This window comes from Trachurus trachurus (assembly GCF_905171665.1).
Source record: "Trachurus trachurus genome assembly, chromosome: 12".
NCBI classification, from domain to species: Eukaryota; Metazoa; Chordata; class Actinopteri; order Carangiformes; family Carangidae; genus Trachurus; species Trachurus trachurus.
In genome coordinates, this window is record NC_139908.1 from 23,348,803 (window position 1) to 23,366,520 (window position 17,718).

A 17,718-nucleotide genomic window follows, 5' to 3' on the forward strand; every position below is an offset into this window, starting at 1 on the left:
AAAAAAAAAAGATAATAGTTCCAATTTATTTCATCAGTGTTGGAGAAAAAGTTGCCATCACTTGATGAATTCCACTAAAATTTAATTTGTTGCAAAGCCGTTGCATAGTGGCATTGTAAAAAAAAAAAAAAAAAGTACAACGTGTTGATAAGCTTCCCACTGTTGCTGATATAAGTGGTTGGCCAGCTAGCAATGACGTGAAGTAGCATGCTCCATTCAAAACACACTGAGCATGGATGAGGAATACTAAAAACCATGGTAACCAGCTCCAGTTCATTCACGAAATTCCAGCTATTTACCAACAAGAAGCATAAGACAACTGTCCACCTCTGATCTGATATCGGAGACTTTTCACTCTGAAATTACATTTAAGGAAAAATCAAAGGGAGCATTTTATTTTCTGCCAGAGCTCCATCTGTGTTCCTCCTGATATTTGCTGCCCTGTCTTTATATGATTATTTTTAGCTGGGTTTTTTTATTAGTTTTTTTTATATATATAACAAACTAAATGACTAATCTTTTGAACGTCTTACAGAAGTGCTTTGAAAAGGCTTCCTGCAACGCGAGCCTCACCCCAGCGTGAGTTTAATCTCCATAAAAACACTGAATTCTTAGCAGCATTAAGGGCGGCTGGCCTAAAGGTTCAACTAAATGCAATAAACTGGCATTAGTGTACAAGTGTGTGACCTGCTTAGTGCAGCCTGAGACAGAGTCATGCAAGGCGGTCGTCAGTGCAACAGTAAAGCTCAACACATTTCACATAAGGATGAAGGTTTGAGTTTATTTTTCCTAGAGTTAGAACTCTCCACGCACAGAGGAGGTGATGTCTATCAATAATCCAGTTTCAAAGGTTCTGTTTTTGGAAGTATTTTTTGTGATTCGATTTTTGAAAAATTGCTTGAAATTCTCTGTTTTTCAGATTTTGTTTTGCTTTTGTTTCCACATGATTTCTTTTGAAGCTGACTTTTATATATAAAAAAAAACGATTCTATTATTTTCACCTCCCTGAGTGTAAAAGTTGATGGATGACTGAATGAGTAACACAAATTATATGAACACCTTCAAATTCAACATCAGTCTCTCATTCAAATATATCACCTGTTGCATAAAACAGGAAATAAGGTCTCGAATTTGAAGGCAGAATAGGTTTTATAAAGACATACGTATATGATGAGTCAGTAAGATATACATACCTGTTGATGACTTGTACGTGAGGTTTCATCCTGTAGCACCAACAGCAGTTGAGTATTGATATTGCCGTTTCACAGATGTTGATCCTCCAGCACCATCTAGTGGCAGCATTAACAGAGTACAGTAGGTTTACTGTATGTTCTTGTCTGGAGCCACAGTCACATTTCTGATTGACAGAACAAGATGACAGTCACATTCTCACCTCTACATGATGGAAACAGGTTGGAGATCATAAAGATGATAAATATGATGAGAGGAAGCACAGGACATTCAAGTGTTATTGAAAATGTGAAAAGTGCAGGCGCACAAACAGGGAGTGTTTCTTTAATGTGACTGAAACCAGCTGTACTCTGATATAGTGATGTAAATACACATAAAAAATAACAGTAAATATGTACAAATCATATATAAAACCTATTGGGATTAGAGGAATTTCATATATTAACATGTATCTCTAGCCAAGACAAATTTGCATGTGGGTGCTGGTATGGTATCCCCAGGGATGGGATGTAGAAACATGCAGGGAGGGTCATCACTTCCTTTTTTAGTACCTAAAGTAGATGTTACAACATATTTATTTCAGTATTTGTACATTATACAATGGGTAGTTGACATTATAAACATGTTTTCATTTTATCCAGAGGCTTTGTGGCATATATACACCCCCTAATAGGTAAAAGAGCCTGTGTTGTTGGTTACATTTAATACATTTTAACAGATTTAACAGTTTTTTCTTGTGTGTTAGTTCAACACAAAAGCAATGACAATGTCAAAGAAAGTGTGATGTATTGTACTGCCTCCATCCTCATTTCTTTACTCCAATGTTAAGATATTCCTCTGGTTTAGTTCTTCACACTGTACTGTATGTGTGACAATGTCTCTGTGTTTCTCTAAGTCACTGTCCGTCCAGCTCTTTATTACAAGTCTCACAGTCTGATGAAGTGTTAATTACGTTGGGTTATCTGCCAACTTTATTGACCTCATTTACCTCCTCCTCCCCTTTTTGTGTTTAATGACAAAAGCAATTGCACCACATGCAAGTCATTTGTGTGATTCCAGTTAAACCAGTCAAGTGGGGGAAAAAAAACATTAAGTTGACAGTGAGTACAGCTTTAAGACAGAGCAGTGAAGTTAAGAGCTGTTAATGAAGAACAAACTTTTCAGACATGTTGGACTTTTGAGTAGTCACTGTAAACAACAGGACACTTTATTAATATTCTGAGGTTATTAGCTTATTAGTTAAACTGCAAAATATTGAACAAATCTTTATTTTCCCAGGAGAAGCTTACTTCAACTTCACAGTTGATTCCCATTGTTCGGCCAACTACCAATGACATGACACAATAAGTATTATTCCGCACGAGCATGGATCAGGAATACTAACCATAGTAACCACCTCCAATTCCAGTTCATTCATGAAATTCCAGCCATTTACGAAGCATATACGGTAAGACAACTGTCTCCCACTGATCTGACATCAGAGACTCTTCACTCTGAAATCACATTTAAGGATTTGAGTAGTCACTGTGAACAACTTAATTAATATTTTGTGGTTGTTATACTGCAAAAATATCAAACAGATCTTTCTCTCCAGTAGAAGCTAAATAACTTCAACTTTTGTCACTGTCCAGAACAGAGTGTGTTGCTAAGCTTCCCACTGTTCGGCCAACGAGCAATGACATGACACAATAAGTAGCATGCTCCACTCAAAACACATGGATCAGGAATACCAACAACCATGGCAACCAGCTCCAGTTCATTCATGAAATCCCAGCCATTTACCAACAAGAAACATCTATGAGGCAACTGTCCACCACTGATCTGATATCAGAGATGATTATTTTTTAAATAACATTTAAGGATTTCACTGTGAACAACATGGAAACTTTATTAATAATCTGTGGTCGTTAGCTTATTAGTTAAACTGAAAAATATCAAACAGATCTTTCTTTTTCCAGGAGAAGCTAAATAACTTCAACTTTTGTCACGGTCCAGAACAGAGTGTGTTAACAAAGTCCTTTAAAGATTTGGCTACACTTTCTGATTGTCTAACGTTGACTGTCTCTGTGGAGGAAGTGAATGTTCAGGTTTTCACTGCAGCTCTTCCAGACTTCCGACGTCCTGCCTCCCCCGGCAGATGACCCCTCTGATGTTTCTTGAGGTCGCTGCCGTGGAGGAATCCTTTGTTGCAGACCAGGCAGTGATAGGGCCTCTCTCCCGTGTGGATGAGCCGGTGCAGTTTGAGGCTGCCAGACTGGGTGAACCTCCTGTTGCAGATGTTGCAGCCGTACTTCTTCTCCCCGGTGTGAATCCTAATGTGCAGTTTGAGATTGCTGGGGTTGCTGAACTTCTTATCGCACTGCTCGCACGAGTAAGGCTTCTCCCCCGTGTGGATGCTCATGTGATATTTGAGGTTGACCGTGCAGCGGAACTGCTTCCCGCACACGTCGCAGACCGGCTGCTGGCCCGGCTTCTTCCCCGTGTGGATCCTCATGTGGTTCTGCAGGGCGCTGGCGTGGCCGCAGCGTTTGCCGCACGTCTCGCACACGAACAGCCTCTCTCCCGTGTGGGTCAACATGTGGTGCTTGAGCGCGCTCTGGTGGCTGCAGCCTTTGCCGCAAACCTCGCAGGTGAAAAGCTTTTCCCCGGTGTGTTTACTCAGGTGAGTTTTGAGGACGCTGGCGTCGCTGCACCCGACGCCGAGGAGCTCGCAGCAGTTTTCCTTTAGGTTGTGGGTCACCCGGTGAGTGGCCAAGGACGAAGACGAGAAGAAACGCTCGCCGCACATTTCGCAGACGAAATCTCTGTCACCCGTGTGTTGATTCTCGTGATCGGCCAATCTCTGTCTGCACTCGAAAGTCTCCGGACAGAGCGAGCAGACAAACGTCTTTTTCAGAGCAGAACACCTGTGCCTCTGGAGCGCCAGGTCCCCGGTGAACTGTTTCTCGCACAGCTTGCACGTGTGCGTGTTCGGCCTCCTCAGGCTGTGCTGACGCATGTGTCTCTCGAAGGTGCTCTTGTAGGCAAACTGCGTCCCGCACTCCGCGCATTTGTGCAGCTTCTCTCCGGTGTGCTGCCTTGAATGAGCGGTGAGCCCCGGGAGTCCTGCGAAACGTTTGCCACAGTCAGAGCAGAGGTGAGGCTTGGAGTGAGTCAGGTAGTGGCGGTCCATCAAACACTTGAGAGCAAATTTTTTGTCACATGAAGGACATTTGAATGTCTTCTTCTTCTTCTTCTTCTTCTTCTTTTTGATCTTGGTAGTTGAAGTGTTTCTGTCCTTCTCCATGACAGCCCCCTCAGTGACGTCAGAGGCCGGACCAGGAGGCCGCTCTGAGCTGGGCTCTGTTGACGCGGCTGTAGGTTCAGACTGGGAACCAGAGTTACTCTTTGTCTGTGTGGTCACATCAGCTGTAACAAAAACAACACTGTTTAATGGACCTGAAACTAAAGAAGAAGAAGCAGCGATCACAGTCTCTCAGTTTCTTTTTGGTTTGTTTTAACTGGAGTATATGCACACATCATTTCACTGCAATGATCTTGTATTATTGTATGTGACAAATACACTCTCTTGAATCTTGAATATAATCTTTGCTTTGGAAGAAAAAACTGTGTGTAAAACAGAAAAACATGTTTCTGTTCAAAGAGCCTGAAATCTCCTCCTCCACTCAGACTCATTTTTAGACAGGCTAACCTGTTTATCAATAGTCATATAAAATATTCATGATTTGTGTGAAATGATGTTGTAATTGCTGTGTGAACTCTTGAGTCTTTCTTTTTAAGTATTTTTAATTGACAGACCAGTAGAAATAGACAGAAAACAGGGAGGCAGAGAGGGGGAATGACATGTAGCAAAGGGATTCGAACCTGGGCCGGCTGCAGCGAGGACTCTCGCCTCTGTATACGGGGCACCTGCTCAACCCAGTGAACTATCAGCGCCACTTGAGTAATGTCTTTGACCATCAACATCTAATCAGTTGAAACTGCTTTAAATCGTTCTGAAGATGCTGTGTTCACAAGGCCAAACTTCATATTGTGTGAGGTCACCGTGATCTTGACCTTCAACCTTTGACCTTTAGCCACCAAAATCTCATCAGTTACTCATTGAACTCTAGTGAATGTTTTGAAATTTAAAGATCAGCATAAATACCAATGGTAAAAGTCACTGGAGTGCACTGCACATGCATTGTACCTCACTACATGGGACTGACCCTGTCGACTATTCTATCGCTATCACTGACTCAAACTACAGATTACCTGGCTCTGATTCAGCTGCTGCTGCTGCTGCTGTTGTTGATGGTGTTGATGATGTTGTTGTTGCTTCTGCAGTCTGTTGCTCCTCTGAAGACATAAAACACAACATGAACTTCAGTCAATTTTGTGTCACGGTTTAATTTCAAAACAAGATTTGCTCAATGCCGCTGATGTGATCACATTGTATAGAGTGTTGTTGCTGCTGTCTGAGAGGCTAGAGGACAACTAATGGGCCTCCTCTATCAGAGTACAGCTTTTTATTCCTAAATGCAGCAATCATCATTCAGCAGCAGCTGCTTTAATACCTTGGTTACACATGTGGTTGTTGTCCTCTCTTATTGCTGGTTGAAGTTCTCCTTCTTGTTTCTTCCTCTGACCACGGCTTCTGGTTACTGGCCCTGAGACTGAACGGGAACATAAAATCATGTTAGACATACCACAAAAAAAAAAACCAGGGTGTGAAGATTTGAAGGGTGTGAAGAAGCATTTCCTTCGCTACTTGAGCTGTGCTAACTCACACGTTTTGTTCCTGGTCCCTCGCCGTGCTGTCGGCTTCTTACTCGTCTTTTTAGCCTCGCTGTCCTGTGCGGCGCTCTGCTCTGCAGCAGGACTGTCCTGAGCTGCACACACGGTCACTTTCAAGATCATCAATATTTTTTCCACTGCAGCTTTGGTCAGTGCTTCCATCAGCAACGTGAACCGTTTCTGTGAACTCAAGGGAGAGGAAGAATGAAGCCAGGGCAACATGGGTAGTTATAGTTAAGTAGTTAACCAATTTGTGTAACCGCAGAAAATTAAAAGAGAATTATGATAAACCAATAACTGTTTTAGTCAATTAAACAAATAATTAAAAAGTTAATAGGTTGATCTTCCCTTTCTGCAGAAATCTGGCAAACTGAGCGAGATGGAGACCAATTTTATCAAAGTGATAAAAGAGGAAATTTGCAGCAAATAGGTCAAGTAAAAAAGACATTTGACACAATGAATATTAAGTACTCTTAAGTACTTTCTGTGAACTGTGAGTCCCTATGAGTCTCTCATATTCTGCATCTTTTAACTCTTTCAACACCTTGTTTCTCTCTTTCTCTTTTTCCCTTTCTCTTTTTTTTTTCTTTCTTGTATTATCGTTATTTATTTGAAATAGTTTTCTCTACATGAGTAACTGGTAATACCAGAGTGGACTAGGGTCACTTCATAAGCCCTCTTTGGAGTTTCTGACCTCACCCGCACATTCCCTTCTACTCTACAGGAACTTTACTGTTTTTTTTTAAGGCATATGTGCAAATAAATAAATAAAATATATATAAATAAAACTTTTCAATAGCATGACAATACAAATAGCACCTGGCTACAGCAAATACAGAACCTGTGCCATGTTCTTTTGAATTTGGTTAACTTCTTCCTAATCATTTGTCCTTCTCTTTTAAACTCTATGCTTTTATATTACATCCATGTTTTAACCCAGTTCATAGTAGCTACATGGTAAGGTAAGCGTGTTTCCTAACTAACAAGAAAAAAATGCTAACTACTGCTCCCCTAACTTTAGACGATAGTGTATGTGCGCGTGCGTGCGCGTGTGTGTTACCGTTACAGCCGTGTGAGGCTCCTGTCTGTCCTCCGGTGGAGTCACTTCTCTCTCCTCCTCCTCCTCCCGCTTCACCTCCGCCTCAGCAGCCGGAGCGCAGCGCTGCCGGGCGGCGGCGGCGGCGGCGGCGGCCATGGCTTCAGCCCAGTGGCCGTGCAGCAGTCCGCGGAGCTCGGACACCGCCGTGTCCACCAGCGCCTTCATGATGGCGCACGTGTGTTTCTCAAACAGCTCCATGCTGAGCATGTCTGCCTGTGTCCGGACCGCTTTTATTCAGTTTGTCAGAGCGCTGGTTGAAGGAAATCCGCCTTTGGGCAAGTTGAGCAACTGTCATGTTGTGGTTCCTCTTTCTTCTTCTTCTACGTGTGATATTATACACCAAGCCAGTTGCATTTTGGGAAGACTTCTGTCCTCCACGTGAGGTGCACTGACAGTACTACTACATACTCCTGCTCCCATGTTCTTGTTTAACCTTTTTGAACCCACACTTTAACAAATTATGTTCAGCACATTCAAATTCATATGTAGCTATTTATACAAGCATCATCCGTGGTTTGTTTGTTAAACTGTTTGCTGCTTCATTTGTGTTGGTTGTGTGTGTTTTCTGGTTTTCACCTGGACACCACTAACAGAATATGTCACTGTCTAAATCTGAATATAATCGACATTTTTGCTGTAACAGGTATTGATATTGTGAAGTTGTACTGCCTCATTATAACCAATAGGAGGCAGCAAACACTCATAATCTGAATTGTGAACAACCATCAACTCCATCACATTTGGGGTTTTATATTTCTCTTTAGACAATCTTATAATAAATATGTTAATTTTGGATTTGTACATAAACTACCCTCGAATAATATAGGCTATATATAAATCACATTCAGTTATGTTGTCTTCACTTTTCCCCCTCAGCATGTCTCCACGGTTCATCCCCTTGATATAAATGACAAAATGCTGTGTGTTGACTAGACTCCTGTTCCTGCTGAACTGAGCCAGTGTGTTTAATCAAACTGCTGTCAGTTCAGAAGGCACAAGAGGGAGGCCAGATGTTTCCTCAGACTAATGTCAAAGCCATGGTCTAGAGACTGCACATGTTGCATGAGGGAAATGAATTTCTATGTAATTACTCGCAGACAAGAGTCCTTTTTATTTCCATTGAACCCTATTTCACATTATACGATATTAGTTTATCCGCTGACATCAGCCCTGAGGAAAAGTGCAAACTATTGCCATTGAACGTGATTTTCTAATTGTTAAACGGGGAAAGGTTCAGCTTGAAATCACCCAGAACAACAAAGAAGAAAAGTTACAAAACTTAGAGTAGCCTAAATATCAGATAGATGTGTTAATGCTTTCTCCGTCTCTCTTAGATTAAAATAATTATCTTAGTTGAAATTTTCTAGTTTAAGCTTGATCTCGTTTTACTTTCTTTTCTCATTACCATTAGGACTGGTGGCTTTAAACTCTTTTAACACACTACAGTAATAATTGATGGGGGAAAAACGGTCAAAACTGGCACTGATTCTCTTTTGTTGGCATCAAAGGAAAAAATCACACCAATTCATAATCCTATTTTTGGGTTAATTTTACCACACACAGCAGTATGGAGGTGTTTTACCACCCATCATGACTGTAATGTTAGGCACCGTAAGGAAACAACAAAGAAAAAAGGGTCTCCCGCACACTTGCAAAAACTTTATATTACTTTATATTATTTGCACCCTAGGCACCATAAGGAACAATTCCTTAAATACATTACAAAATATACAGAGAAATTATATGTTATCTTGATTCACCTTTATTGTAGTAACAGGCATCCATCATTTCTGAATGTGTTGAAAAGCATACAGATGAAAGCTATTTAGATTGGAATAATTCATTCCTCTTTTCAGCAGTAGTTGATGGATTGTTCTGATCTTTTTGTTGTTGCTGTTTGAATGTTTTCCCCTCAATAATTTCTAAACAAAATAATGAAATTTTAGATTAAACACATTATTTTGTCAAACAGGTTAGGGTTAATATAAACCCTAAAGTGGTTTTCTCTCCATCAGCTACTCTGATCCTGTAGTATCCTGTATTAACTACTACATTGAGAGCGTTTCTAGACTATATACAACACTATACAAATCTCCTTTCAAAGACAGATTTTGCAACGGCGCAGAATTTCATCTACATCCCTACGTTTAATTAACAAAAATATATTTACTCCAGTTTAGATTAGGATTTATAGTATGTGACACCTTTAAGTGTGTTTAACCTGACATCATGGTTGAATGGACAGCGCATATGACAATGAGGAACCTTTAAGGGAGAATCGGTTTTCTTCTTATCATAAACGAATCCTGTAATAACCAATGATTAAAGATTTTGCAATGATACATAGATGGGCTCTATAGTTTTTAGCAAACCTTACTCAGACAGTAGAGTGTGAATGAAGCCAAAGCATTGTTGGCTGTATGATTGAAAGCCTCATGTGCCAGTAAATTCTGCATCTGCCAGGGACTATTTTCAGTCATGGATTAATCCAAATTTAGTCCTATAGTGAGTATTTATAGCAGCAGGATGGTTTATGTGGGAATGAGACAAAATCAACAGTGTGTTTATAATAATGAAGGGACGCATCACCCAGTGTGTAGTGTGGCTTTGATGTGATTACAAGATAGGAATGTCTATTTGTACACAGGTGATATAGTCACAGGGCAGCTATTTGGCTACTCATGTCTGTATTGAACACGTCATGGCTCCATAAGCTCTTATGTGCTGGTTTTAGTTGTGTTGTTTTTATTACATCCGCCCCGTCAGTTTACAGATGTAGTTTGGTTAGGTTTATGGAAAGATAATAGTTTGGGTTAAAATTCACATTTCAAACCCAAATGCTGAAAAGACTTTCTGCCAGATGTTGCCTGGTGCAACTCATTAAAGATGTCCAAGAAAGCCTAAGTGTAGAAAGTCACACTGGCTGTCCACTGCAGGTGTAAATAGCATTGTTGGCTGCTAACAGCATTGTTATCTCCAGCCTCCAGGGTGAACATAGTGTAGTATTTTTTGGGTTCATATACTGTAGTATACACCTGCTAACAAATATAATCTGCCATTTCAGAATTTTTGGATGACAGTGGAGCTATAGATGTTGAAATAAATAACAATATACTAACTGTATTGGCTCTAGTCTAGACAATACGTGTTTGTAGAATCAGTTCTTTCTTTAGAATAAGAAAACATGATCACTTTCACAACAAGAGGAATATAATCACAAATTAGATCAAAGACTTCAACACATTAAACAGAAGCAAAGACAAATTCCCATAATCACACCTGATCATTTTAAAACACTATCTCCTGATTTTGGTGAAGACTTTAAACACCAGCATTACACCTATGATAAGATTGTATACAGCTTTAGCAAGTAAGGACCTACAGGTTTCTTGTCATACTTCCTTATTATCTCTGTACAAGTGAAGAACTTAGCCACTGTGAACAAACTGGTAAGACTCCCTGTTCAGCAGTCGACTAAGCTCTGCACCTGATCAGAAACAGCAGATACACACATGACACAAGACATACACACTAATCCGCTGATCTTGCCTGAGAAGTTTCTCACTCAGTGAGATCCACAGTCTGATGAGCTCCCTCCTCTTATAAAATGTTTAATAAGAGCGGGACAGGCTAGAAAAAAAAAGGTCTGATCACTGGTCTGATATGAGAAAACAAGTACCTGCGTATCCTCCTCCAGCTCCAGAAGCAGCTGTAGCAGACACCATAGCAGTGTAGTAATCCCTGGCAATGTGATTTTCATTTTCTGTCCCAAATCATCATGCCAGAGACCCACACGGCCACGGCAAAGACACGACCCTCCGTCCTCCAGGAAAACCCACAACTCTGCCCCTTCTTGTCATCTCTCTCCTTTCTCCTGCTCCTTTTTTCTCACGTTCCAGTCTCTCCGGACCTCCCTCCCCCACTCTACCCTCTCAGGCTCCCATGCTCGGTTTAACTTTGGGTATTTCCCTCATTAACTGCTACGCCTATATCAGGAACTCCGGAGAGGCCCGAGGAAGTCTGGCTCTGAAATAAAATGACAGCATGCTCCTCTGATAGTAACGAATGATAATCACCTCCTTGCTCTGCTGGGGTGGTAAGTCAGCAGGTGTGAGGGCATTTGGGGACACAACGCTTAAGAAGTCATTGATTACGCAAAGTGAGAGAACTGTTCATCTGCTGTTTTCTGTTATTCTGTTTACTGTTTCAATGCAGGAGGGGATTTAGATCTGGGTTTCATAATGAATTCTTTAACTCAAAATAGATCCTTCAAAACATGTTTTGACAGTGGTGGGATCCGGAGTTGCTGTCAAAGTTGCCGGTGAAGATGCCTGTATATACCTGTAGTGCAGATCTTAAAGGGATAGTTCAACATTTTGGCAAATTGGCCCATTGCCATAATCCCTATCGTTTTAGGGGTAGGTTTGTTACCTTTAAATGTCGGTGCAAGCTATTTTTAGAACGGCAGAGCAGAGCCACGAGCTGCTGCAATGGGCCAATTTGCCAAAATGTTGAACTATCCCTTTAATTCAGATCAAACACACTGACAGCACCACAGTCCTACATGGACATATCACATGTAATCACATCTTCTCCTGCTTTTATTGTGTCCTTCATAGTAATTGGACTTTTTTTTCTGTTTTTCTTGGACTTGATTTACTGTATATGCAGCTTCTATGTTACTTCCTTCTTATCACAGTGACAGTGCAAAGGCTTAGATGTGTCATACTGAAAAGCAGAAGATTAAGTCTGTCTATCCTGTTTAAGCCTATGTTGTAGGGGGAGGATTCCCCTGTCCTCATCCCTCAGTCTATAGCCACCAAAGCCTGACATGCACTTACATTTTTAAGGTGTGCATCCTTCAGCAGCTACATAGCCTAATAAGATACATACCAACACTTTAACCCTTTAACAACTATAAATCAAAATCATAGTCTTTTTCAGAGCTGAAGCACCATAGTAGGAATCCCTCACAATACCTTTGCGTCACCCCACAATGCATTACCTCACATTAGATTAATGGCTTCCTTGCAACAGTTTCTAAAATCCCCTGGTCCTTATGTGTTGGCCCAGTCCAGTTGTAATAAACTGCTATTTCAGTTTACATTTGTCCTTACTATGATATCATAATCATAAATTAATATCCAAATGGTTAAAGGCCAACTTCACTGACCATGATGTTCTGTGAAAACACTTGTGGCCATTAACTAATGCTGTAACTCAGGAAGGGGAGACTGTCGCCATAACTTTGCTGGTTAATAGAAACATGCGGCAATGAGGTGCTAATTCCAGTTTGTGCACTGCTGCCTGCTGTGCTCTTTTGCACTTGTTATGATCATTTACATTTCTATAATCATCCCACCTGCCAAAATGAGCAGTCGGTTTATTCTGTCTTGATGTCCCAGTGAGAGGATAGCCTACTTACACATACAGTACATGGGAATATGTACACGAGGTTAAGCTTCCCTCATTTTTGTCTTTGGAGCACACTGTCATAAATTGTGCTATGTATTCAAGATAAGTTAATGGAGGGTTTGGGTTGCAGACAGCATACTGCTCCTGTTGAGGGAATATGTTTGTCATTAAGAAGGCAGTGATTTGTTATAGAGACTTGGCCTCGCACTTGAGCTATGGGCTACACAAGTCTTAAATGATATGAGACCAGATAACAAGCATATGTCCCAAAATCCTGGATTGTTTATACAAACATGATGAGATATGGAGTGACAGCGAATAGAGGTGACTGTTCACTTAATGACAAACAGGACAAGATGCACTGCCAACATGACCGACACTGCTGCCACATACCAGCAATAATTCATCATGGAGCCAAATCCATCATGGAGCCAAATCCATCTGTGCCTCCTCCTGAGTTCTCCAGCGAGGGGAGAGGCAGAGTGACGTGTCATGGTGTCCCTGGCTCCCATCACAGCCTTTTATTGGTGCTGACAGCCTGGGGACTCGCAGTGTAAAAGAGCCATAGCCACGCCACCCAATGAGAAATGCCCTCGTAGCAACACATGTCTCTGACAAGAGGTTACTCCAGGCTGCAGCCTGAGGGAGAGAAGAAGAAGAAGAAGAAGATTATGAGGAGAAAGAATTGTCAATAACTTTCCCATGAGGGCATCCAGGTCACTCGCTATTTGAAGTCTGCGTGAAAGGAAATGACTCACTAGATACACGCCTGTATCTAGAATTTGCCAAACAAAACACGTGCCCAGCAGAAAACAAAAAAAAAGTGGTCATGTTTCAGGCTCTGATACTTGTTTTAGCTATAGCTGTTAAATATGGTGGCTGCTGCTTTTTGCTCCCAGCTCAGTTCAGGTTCCTGCTTGTTGTTGAATTTTAGATTTTCTGGTTACGAAACCTGTAGACTGCAGCTCTAGCGCAGTGGCAGCTCTGTGAGACTAAAGCACCACGAGTAAAATGCTAACATGACTTTAAAGGGATAGTTAAACATTTTGGCAAATTCGCCTGTTGCCATAACCCCTATAGTCATAGCAGTAGGTTCATTACCTTTAATTATCGCTGCATGTTGTTTTGAGATCCGCGGGGCAGAGACGCGAGCTGCTCAGCGAACACAATGGAGGTGAATGGTACAGGTCCCCTGTCCCTCAAAACTCATCGAAACAACAGTACGACACATGAAGCAAATACTCAGAACTACTTACGCTTTTGAAATCACTCCACCCAGCAACCGTGTCTGAAATAGTTCCAGCTATGTATTTGCCTCAAAAACAACTGCGTCTCGTAATGTTATATTATTATTTCATAGCGTGGTGAATGTACAGGTCACAACTTGTCCACGAGAGCATTTTGGAGTTGTTGGATTGTGTATTTGATTAGTTTGATGAGAGACCAATACCGCATATACATATGCAAGTAGTGAGACTATATAGAAACACATGTGTGGTTGTTGGATCTTGCAGGCCGTAATCATTTTTATCACTTGAGCCTGGAGCTAAATTATATTATGTGAAGATACAGTATGAGCGCACACAGTACGGTGCCAGCGGTGAGTAAGTCTCTCCTCAGCTAATCACTGATGATTTATAGTCAATGGCGGCCGTCCACAGACAGCTGCCTCTTAAAGCTGTCATCATCCCAGTTTCTCATGTCATATAAACACTTTTCAAAAGAAAGTCTCCGTTCTTATTCAACCCCAGTGACACGTGGTGGCCAGAGTTTGAGCGTGCATGGTCCAGCTAAAAGCGAACACAGCATGCTAACCTTTAACATGGTCCTGCTTCATGCTGAATGTGTAGCAGTGTGTGCGTGTGTGTGTCTGTGTGTGTGTGAGCACTGGAGCTGACTTAATGGGAATCACACTACAATAACATGCCCGATCCTGCTTGCTGGGGTTTCAGTTTTTACATGTTTGATCCACAGAGGCATGGCATACCAAGCATGATCTTGGCATGTGACCCCCACCAGCTGTTCAGCCAGCCTATACCTCTGACCTCCAAACCCCCGGGAGTCAAAGGCAAATCATGCTTGACTTGGTGGGGCCTTTATAAGAGGTGGAGACCCGGTGACTCAGAGACCGTGTTATCAGAGCATTAGAGCAACTTGGTGGAAGAAGAGGTTGAAATTCCTGAATTTGCACACCACCACCACCACCCCCACCAATATAAGTTTATGGTTAAAAAACCAGTGTTGCAATCACAGTTGTTTCATTATTTATATGTGAGGCTACATGTGTGTATAATTACCCAACAGATGCTTACAAAATGTCACAGTGACATTTAGGGTTTGTTCTTAACCACGGACACAGCAGTTGAAAAACAAATATCCACAATTTGACTAAGCAAACTCTCTCTGCTGGTGACGATCATGTGATATGATTGAAAGCACATTGTTTGTTTGATTGCTATACAGTGTATCACAGTACAGTACATTAATCAATGATTGGCGATCTTTTCATTATCAAAGGCTGGGGGGCAGCTTCATTCTCAGAGATTATGACCAAAAAGCACATTAAAGAAACTTTTCTTCCATTTTTTTCTTCCAACCATCAAAGGTCAGTTATCCTCACTGTGTCCTCCCTGACCTCCACACCCATCTGCACACCTGCTCCTGATTTCCTCATCAGCTCCCAGGTACACAGACCTGGCTCTTTGTCCCCTGGCAGCTGTACTGTTCTCTTATTGTGCCGTTATGATCAGTTCCTGCCTGTTTGGACGTCTTACCTGTTGCTTGTGCCATTTCACTTGATTCCACTCACTGTTGCCAAACCCTGTTTTCATCCTAGACACAGTAACCCTTGCTCCTATCTCACAAGTCAAACTCTTAAAACCCTTTTTTGCATTTTATGGAACATTTTATAGACTGTGGAGGAAATGGATTTTACAGTACACCACAGAGCTGTGATAGATATGTTTTTGATTTGATTGATTTAAACATTTGTATGTGAGAATAACACAAGGGCGTAACTTTAGGTTAAAGGGATAGTTCAACATTTTGGCAAATTGTCATATTTCTGGAATTTTGAAGGTTTATTGTCTAATTAGTAATTACACACACAACACATTCATTTAAAGGGATAGTTCAACATTTTGGCAAATTGGCCCATTGCCATAATCCCTATAGTTTTAGGAGTGGGTTCGTTACCTTTAATTTTTGGTGCAAGCTATTTTCAGAATGGCGGAGCAGAGCTGCTCAGAGCTACACTACGGAGGCTAATGGAATTTTTTGGTTTCCCTCATCAAACTCATCAAATACACAATCCAAAAACTCCAAAACGCTCTCGTGGACAAGTTGTGACCTGCACATTCACCACGCTATGAGATAATAACGGAACGTTAGGAGAAATAAATTCATGCAAAACCGCTGATGCGCGTTGCCTTCAAGGACAGTTTTTCAGCAAGCAGTCTCTGTATTTACCTTGAAAACGACTCCATCTCGTAACATTCTGTTACCTCATAGAATGGTGAATGTCCAGGTCACAACTTGTCCACCAGAGCGTTTTGGAGTTTTTGGATTGTGTATTTGATGTGTTTGATGAGGGAAATCAAGAAATCCCATGAGCCTCCGTAGCGTAGCTCTGAGCAGCTTGTGGCTGCGCTCGGCAGTTCTAAAAGTAGCTTACACCGACAAATAAAGGTAACAAACTTACTGCTATGACTATAGCGATTATGGCAATGGGCCAATTTGCCAAAATGTTGAACTAACCCCTTAAACATTGGGGGGGATTACGATCTCTGCCCATGTAAGGATTTCTTTAAGCAAAAATAGTCAGCATGTATCTTAATGTGGCTGCAAAAATGTACTTTGATAAAAGGACAAGCCTAATGTCCTTCTTTATTTTGGCATTAGGGAGTCCTACCAGCAGATTGATTCTGTTGCATCCTCCCCTTGCTTTACCTCCAGCCACTAGCAAACTTGCAACCAGCTACACATTATAAACTATGTTATTAAAAATAATTACTTTTGGTTGCTTGCAAATGAAATTAAATCAGTAAAAATGCCAACTTCTTTATACCAGCTTGTAGATATGTTTATTTACTGCAATTATGTGATTATTAAAGGGGTTATATTGGCTGTATTTGATTTTGGGGGGGTTATAACCCCCCTAAGCCCCCCATAAATTATGCCCATGGAATAACACTCTTTTTTTTCTCTCCAACCTGCACACAAGACACTGCCCTGCACCCATCATCAGCCCCTGTGGGCAGCGTGACATCGTGTGACAGCTCTATTACCAGTGCAGTTAATACATGCGTGCCGCCGTGCCAGCCTCACTGCTCTGCGCTCCATCTCGCTCTGCTAATGTTCAACACACAGCTAGCCTGCGACATATACACACTCAAACATGCACACACATAAATGGATACATTCACCAGGCTAATATACATGTAAGCATGCCTTTATGCATGAACATGCAGGATATTTATTGTGCGGGCGTTCTGGCCAAACTGCAGCAGCGCTCAGGCGTTTGTGTGTGCTTCTAAGAATCACAAATCAAGCATCACTTCCTGTGTGGCTGACACACTAATTTAATCCACTTCCTGAGCTCTGCTTACAGATTGCAAAGTCACCACCAGCAACAAAGCAAGTATCATAAGATGCTATCATGGAATCAGATGGTTAAAGTGCACATCCACTGAGTCATGTCTGTAAAGAGATCATCACTGCTGCTGCTGCACGTCAGCAGGATGGACAACGCATCTCCATAGCTGTACTGTAGCCTACTTTGCTGTAGTGTAAAATAAAGTCAAAATAGAATAGGCTAAAGCCAAAATATCAAGCGTACAGTTGCAATCTTGTGTTTTGATGCAGTGTATAGTTGCTGGATTCAGGAGAAACTGCAAGTCAATCACAGCTGTCAATCATGACATCATCTTTTTTAGCATTATGACAGAACATCAGACATACAAAAAACAAACATACATCTGTATGATAAGAACTAAAATTATCGAACTCATCTTTGGCATCTACATCTACAGTATTATGCAACAAGCCATCAGGGGGATAATAAAGGTTTTTTGGAGCTGTCTTATCATGTCTCCAATTATTCCTTCAGCTAAATTCTGTTAATGCAAATTAGCCGACCTTTGGCTGCACTGTGAAAATATCAGGCTCATTAGCTTCTACATGTTCTTCCCTCTCCAATAGATTTTTACGCAATTTGCATATCTGTTTTTTGGGGCTGG

The 17,718-nt window shown here is 41.3% G+C and overlaps 1 protein-coding gene across 1 annotated transcript; it reads right to left on the bottom strand.

Annotated features, from left to right (window-relative positions):
* Window positions 1-2,366: 2,366 nt before the first annotated feature.
* LOC310994617 (uncharacterized protein) lies at window positions 2,367-7,362 on the bottom strand. Its single transcript, XM_083983356.1, has 5 exons — window positions 7,028-7,362; window positions 5,961-6,147; window positions 5,748-5,846; window positions 5,446-5,529; window positions 2,367-4,599 (listed from the first exon to the last, which is right to left on the bottom strand). The coding sequence occupies exons 1-5, from the start codon at window positions 7,271-7,273 to the stop codon at window positions 3,275-3,277; spliced, it is 1,941 nt and encodes a 646-aa protein (XP_083839482.1). The 5' UTR covers window positions 7,274-7,362; the 3' UTR covers window positions 2,367-3,274.
* Window positions 7,363-17,718: the final 10,356 nt, after the last annotated feature.

Excerpts from the sequence above, each read along its gene's own strand:
- LOC310994617 (XM_083983356.1), bottom strand. The coding sequence starts at position 7,273 with ATGCTCAGCATGGAGCTGTTTGAGAAACACACGTGCGCCATCATGAAG. Across the intron at positions 5,847-5,960 it reads AGGGACCAGGAACAAAACGT|TCTCAGGGCCAGTAACCAGA; the intron begins GTGAGTTAGCAC and ends GTTCCCGTTCAG. Across the intron at positions 5,530-5,747 it reads CAACCACATGTGTAACCAAG|AGGAGCAACAGACTGCAGAA; the intron begins GTATTAAAGCAG and ends TTATGTCTTCAG.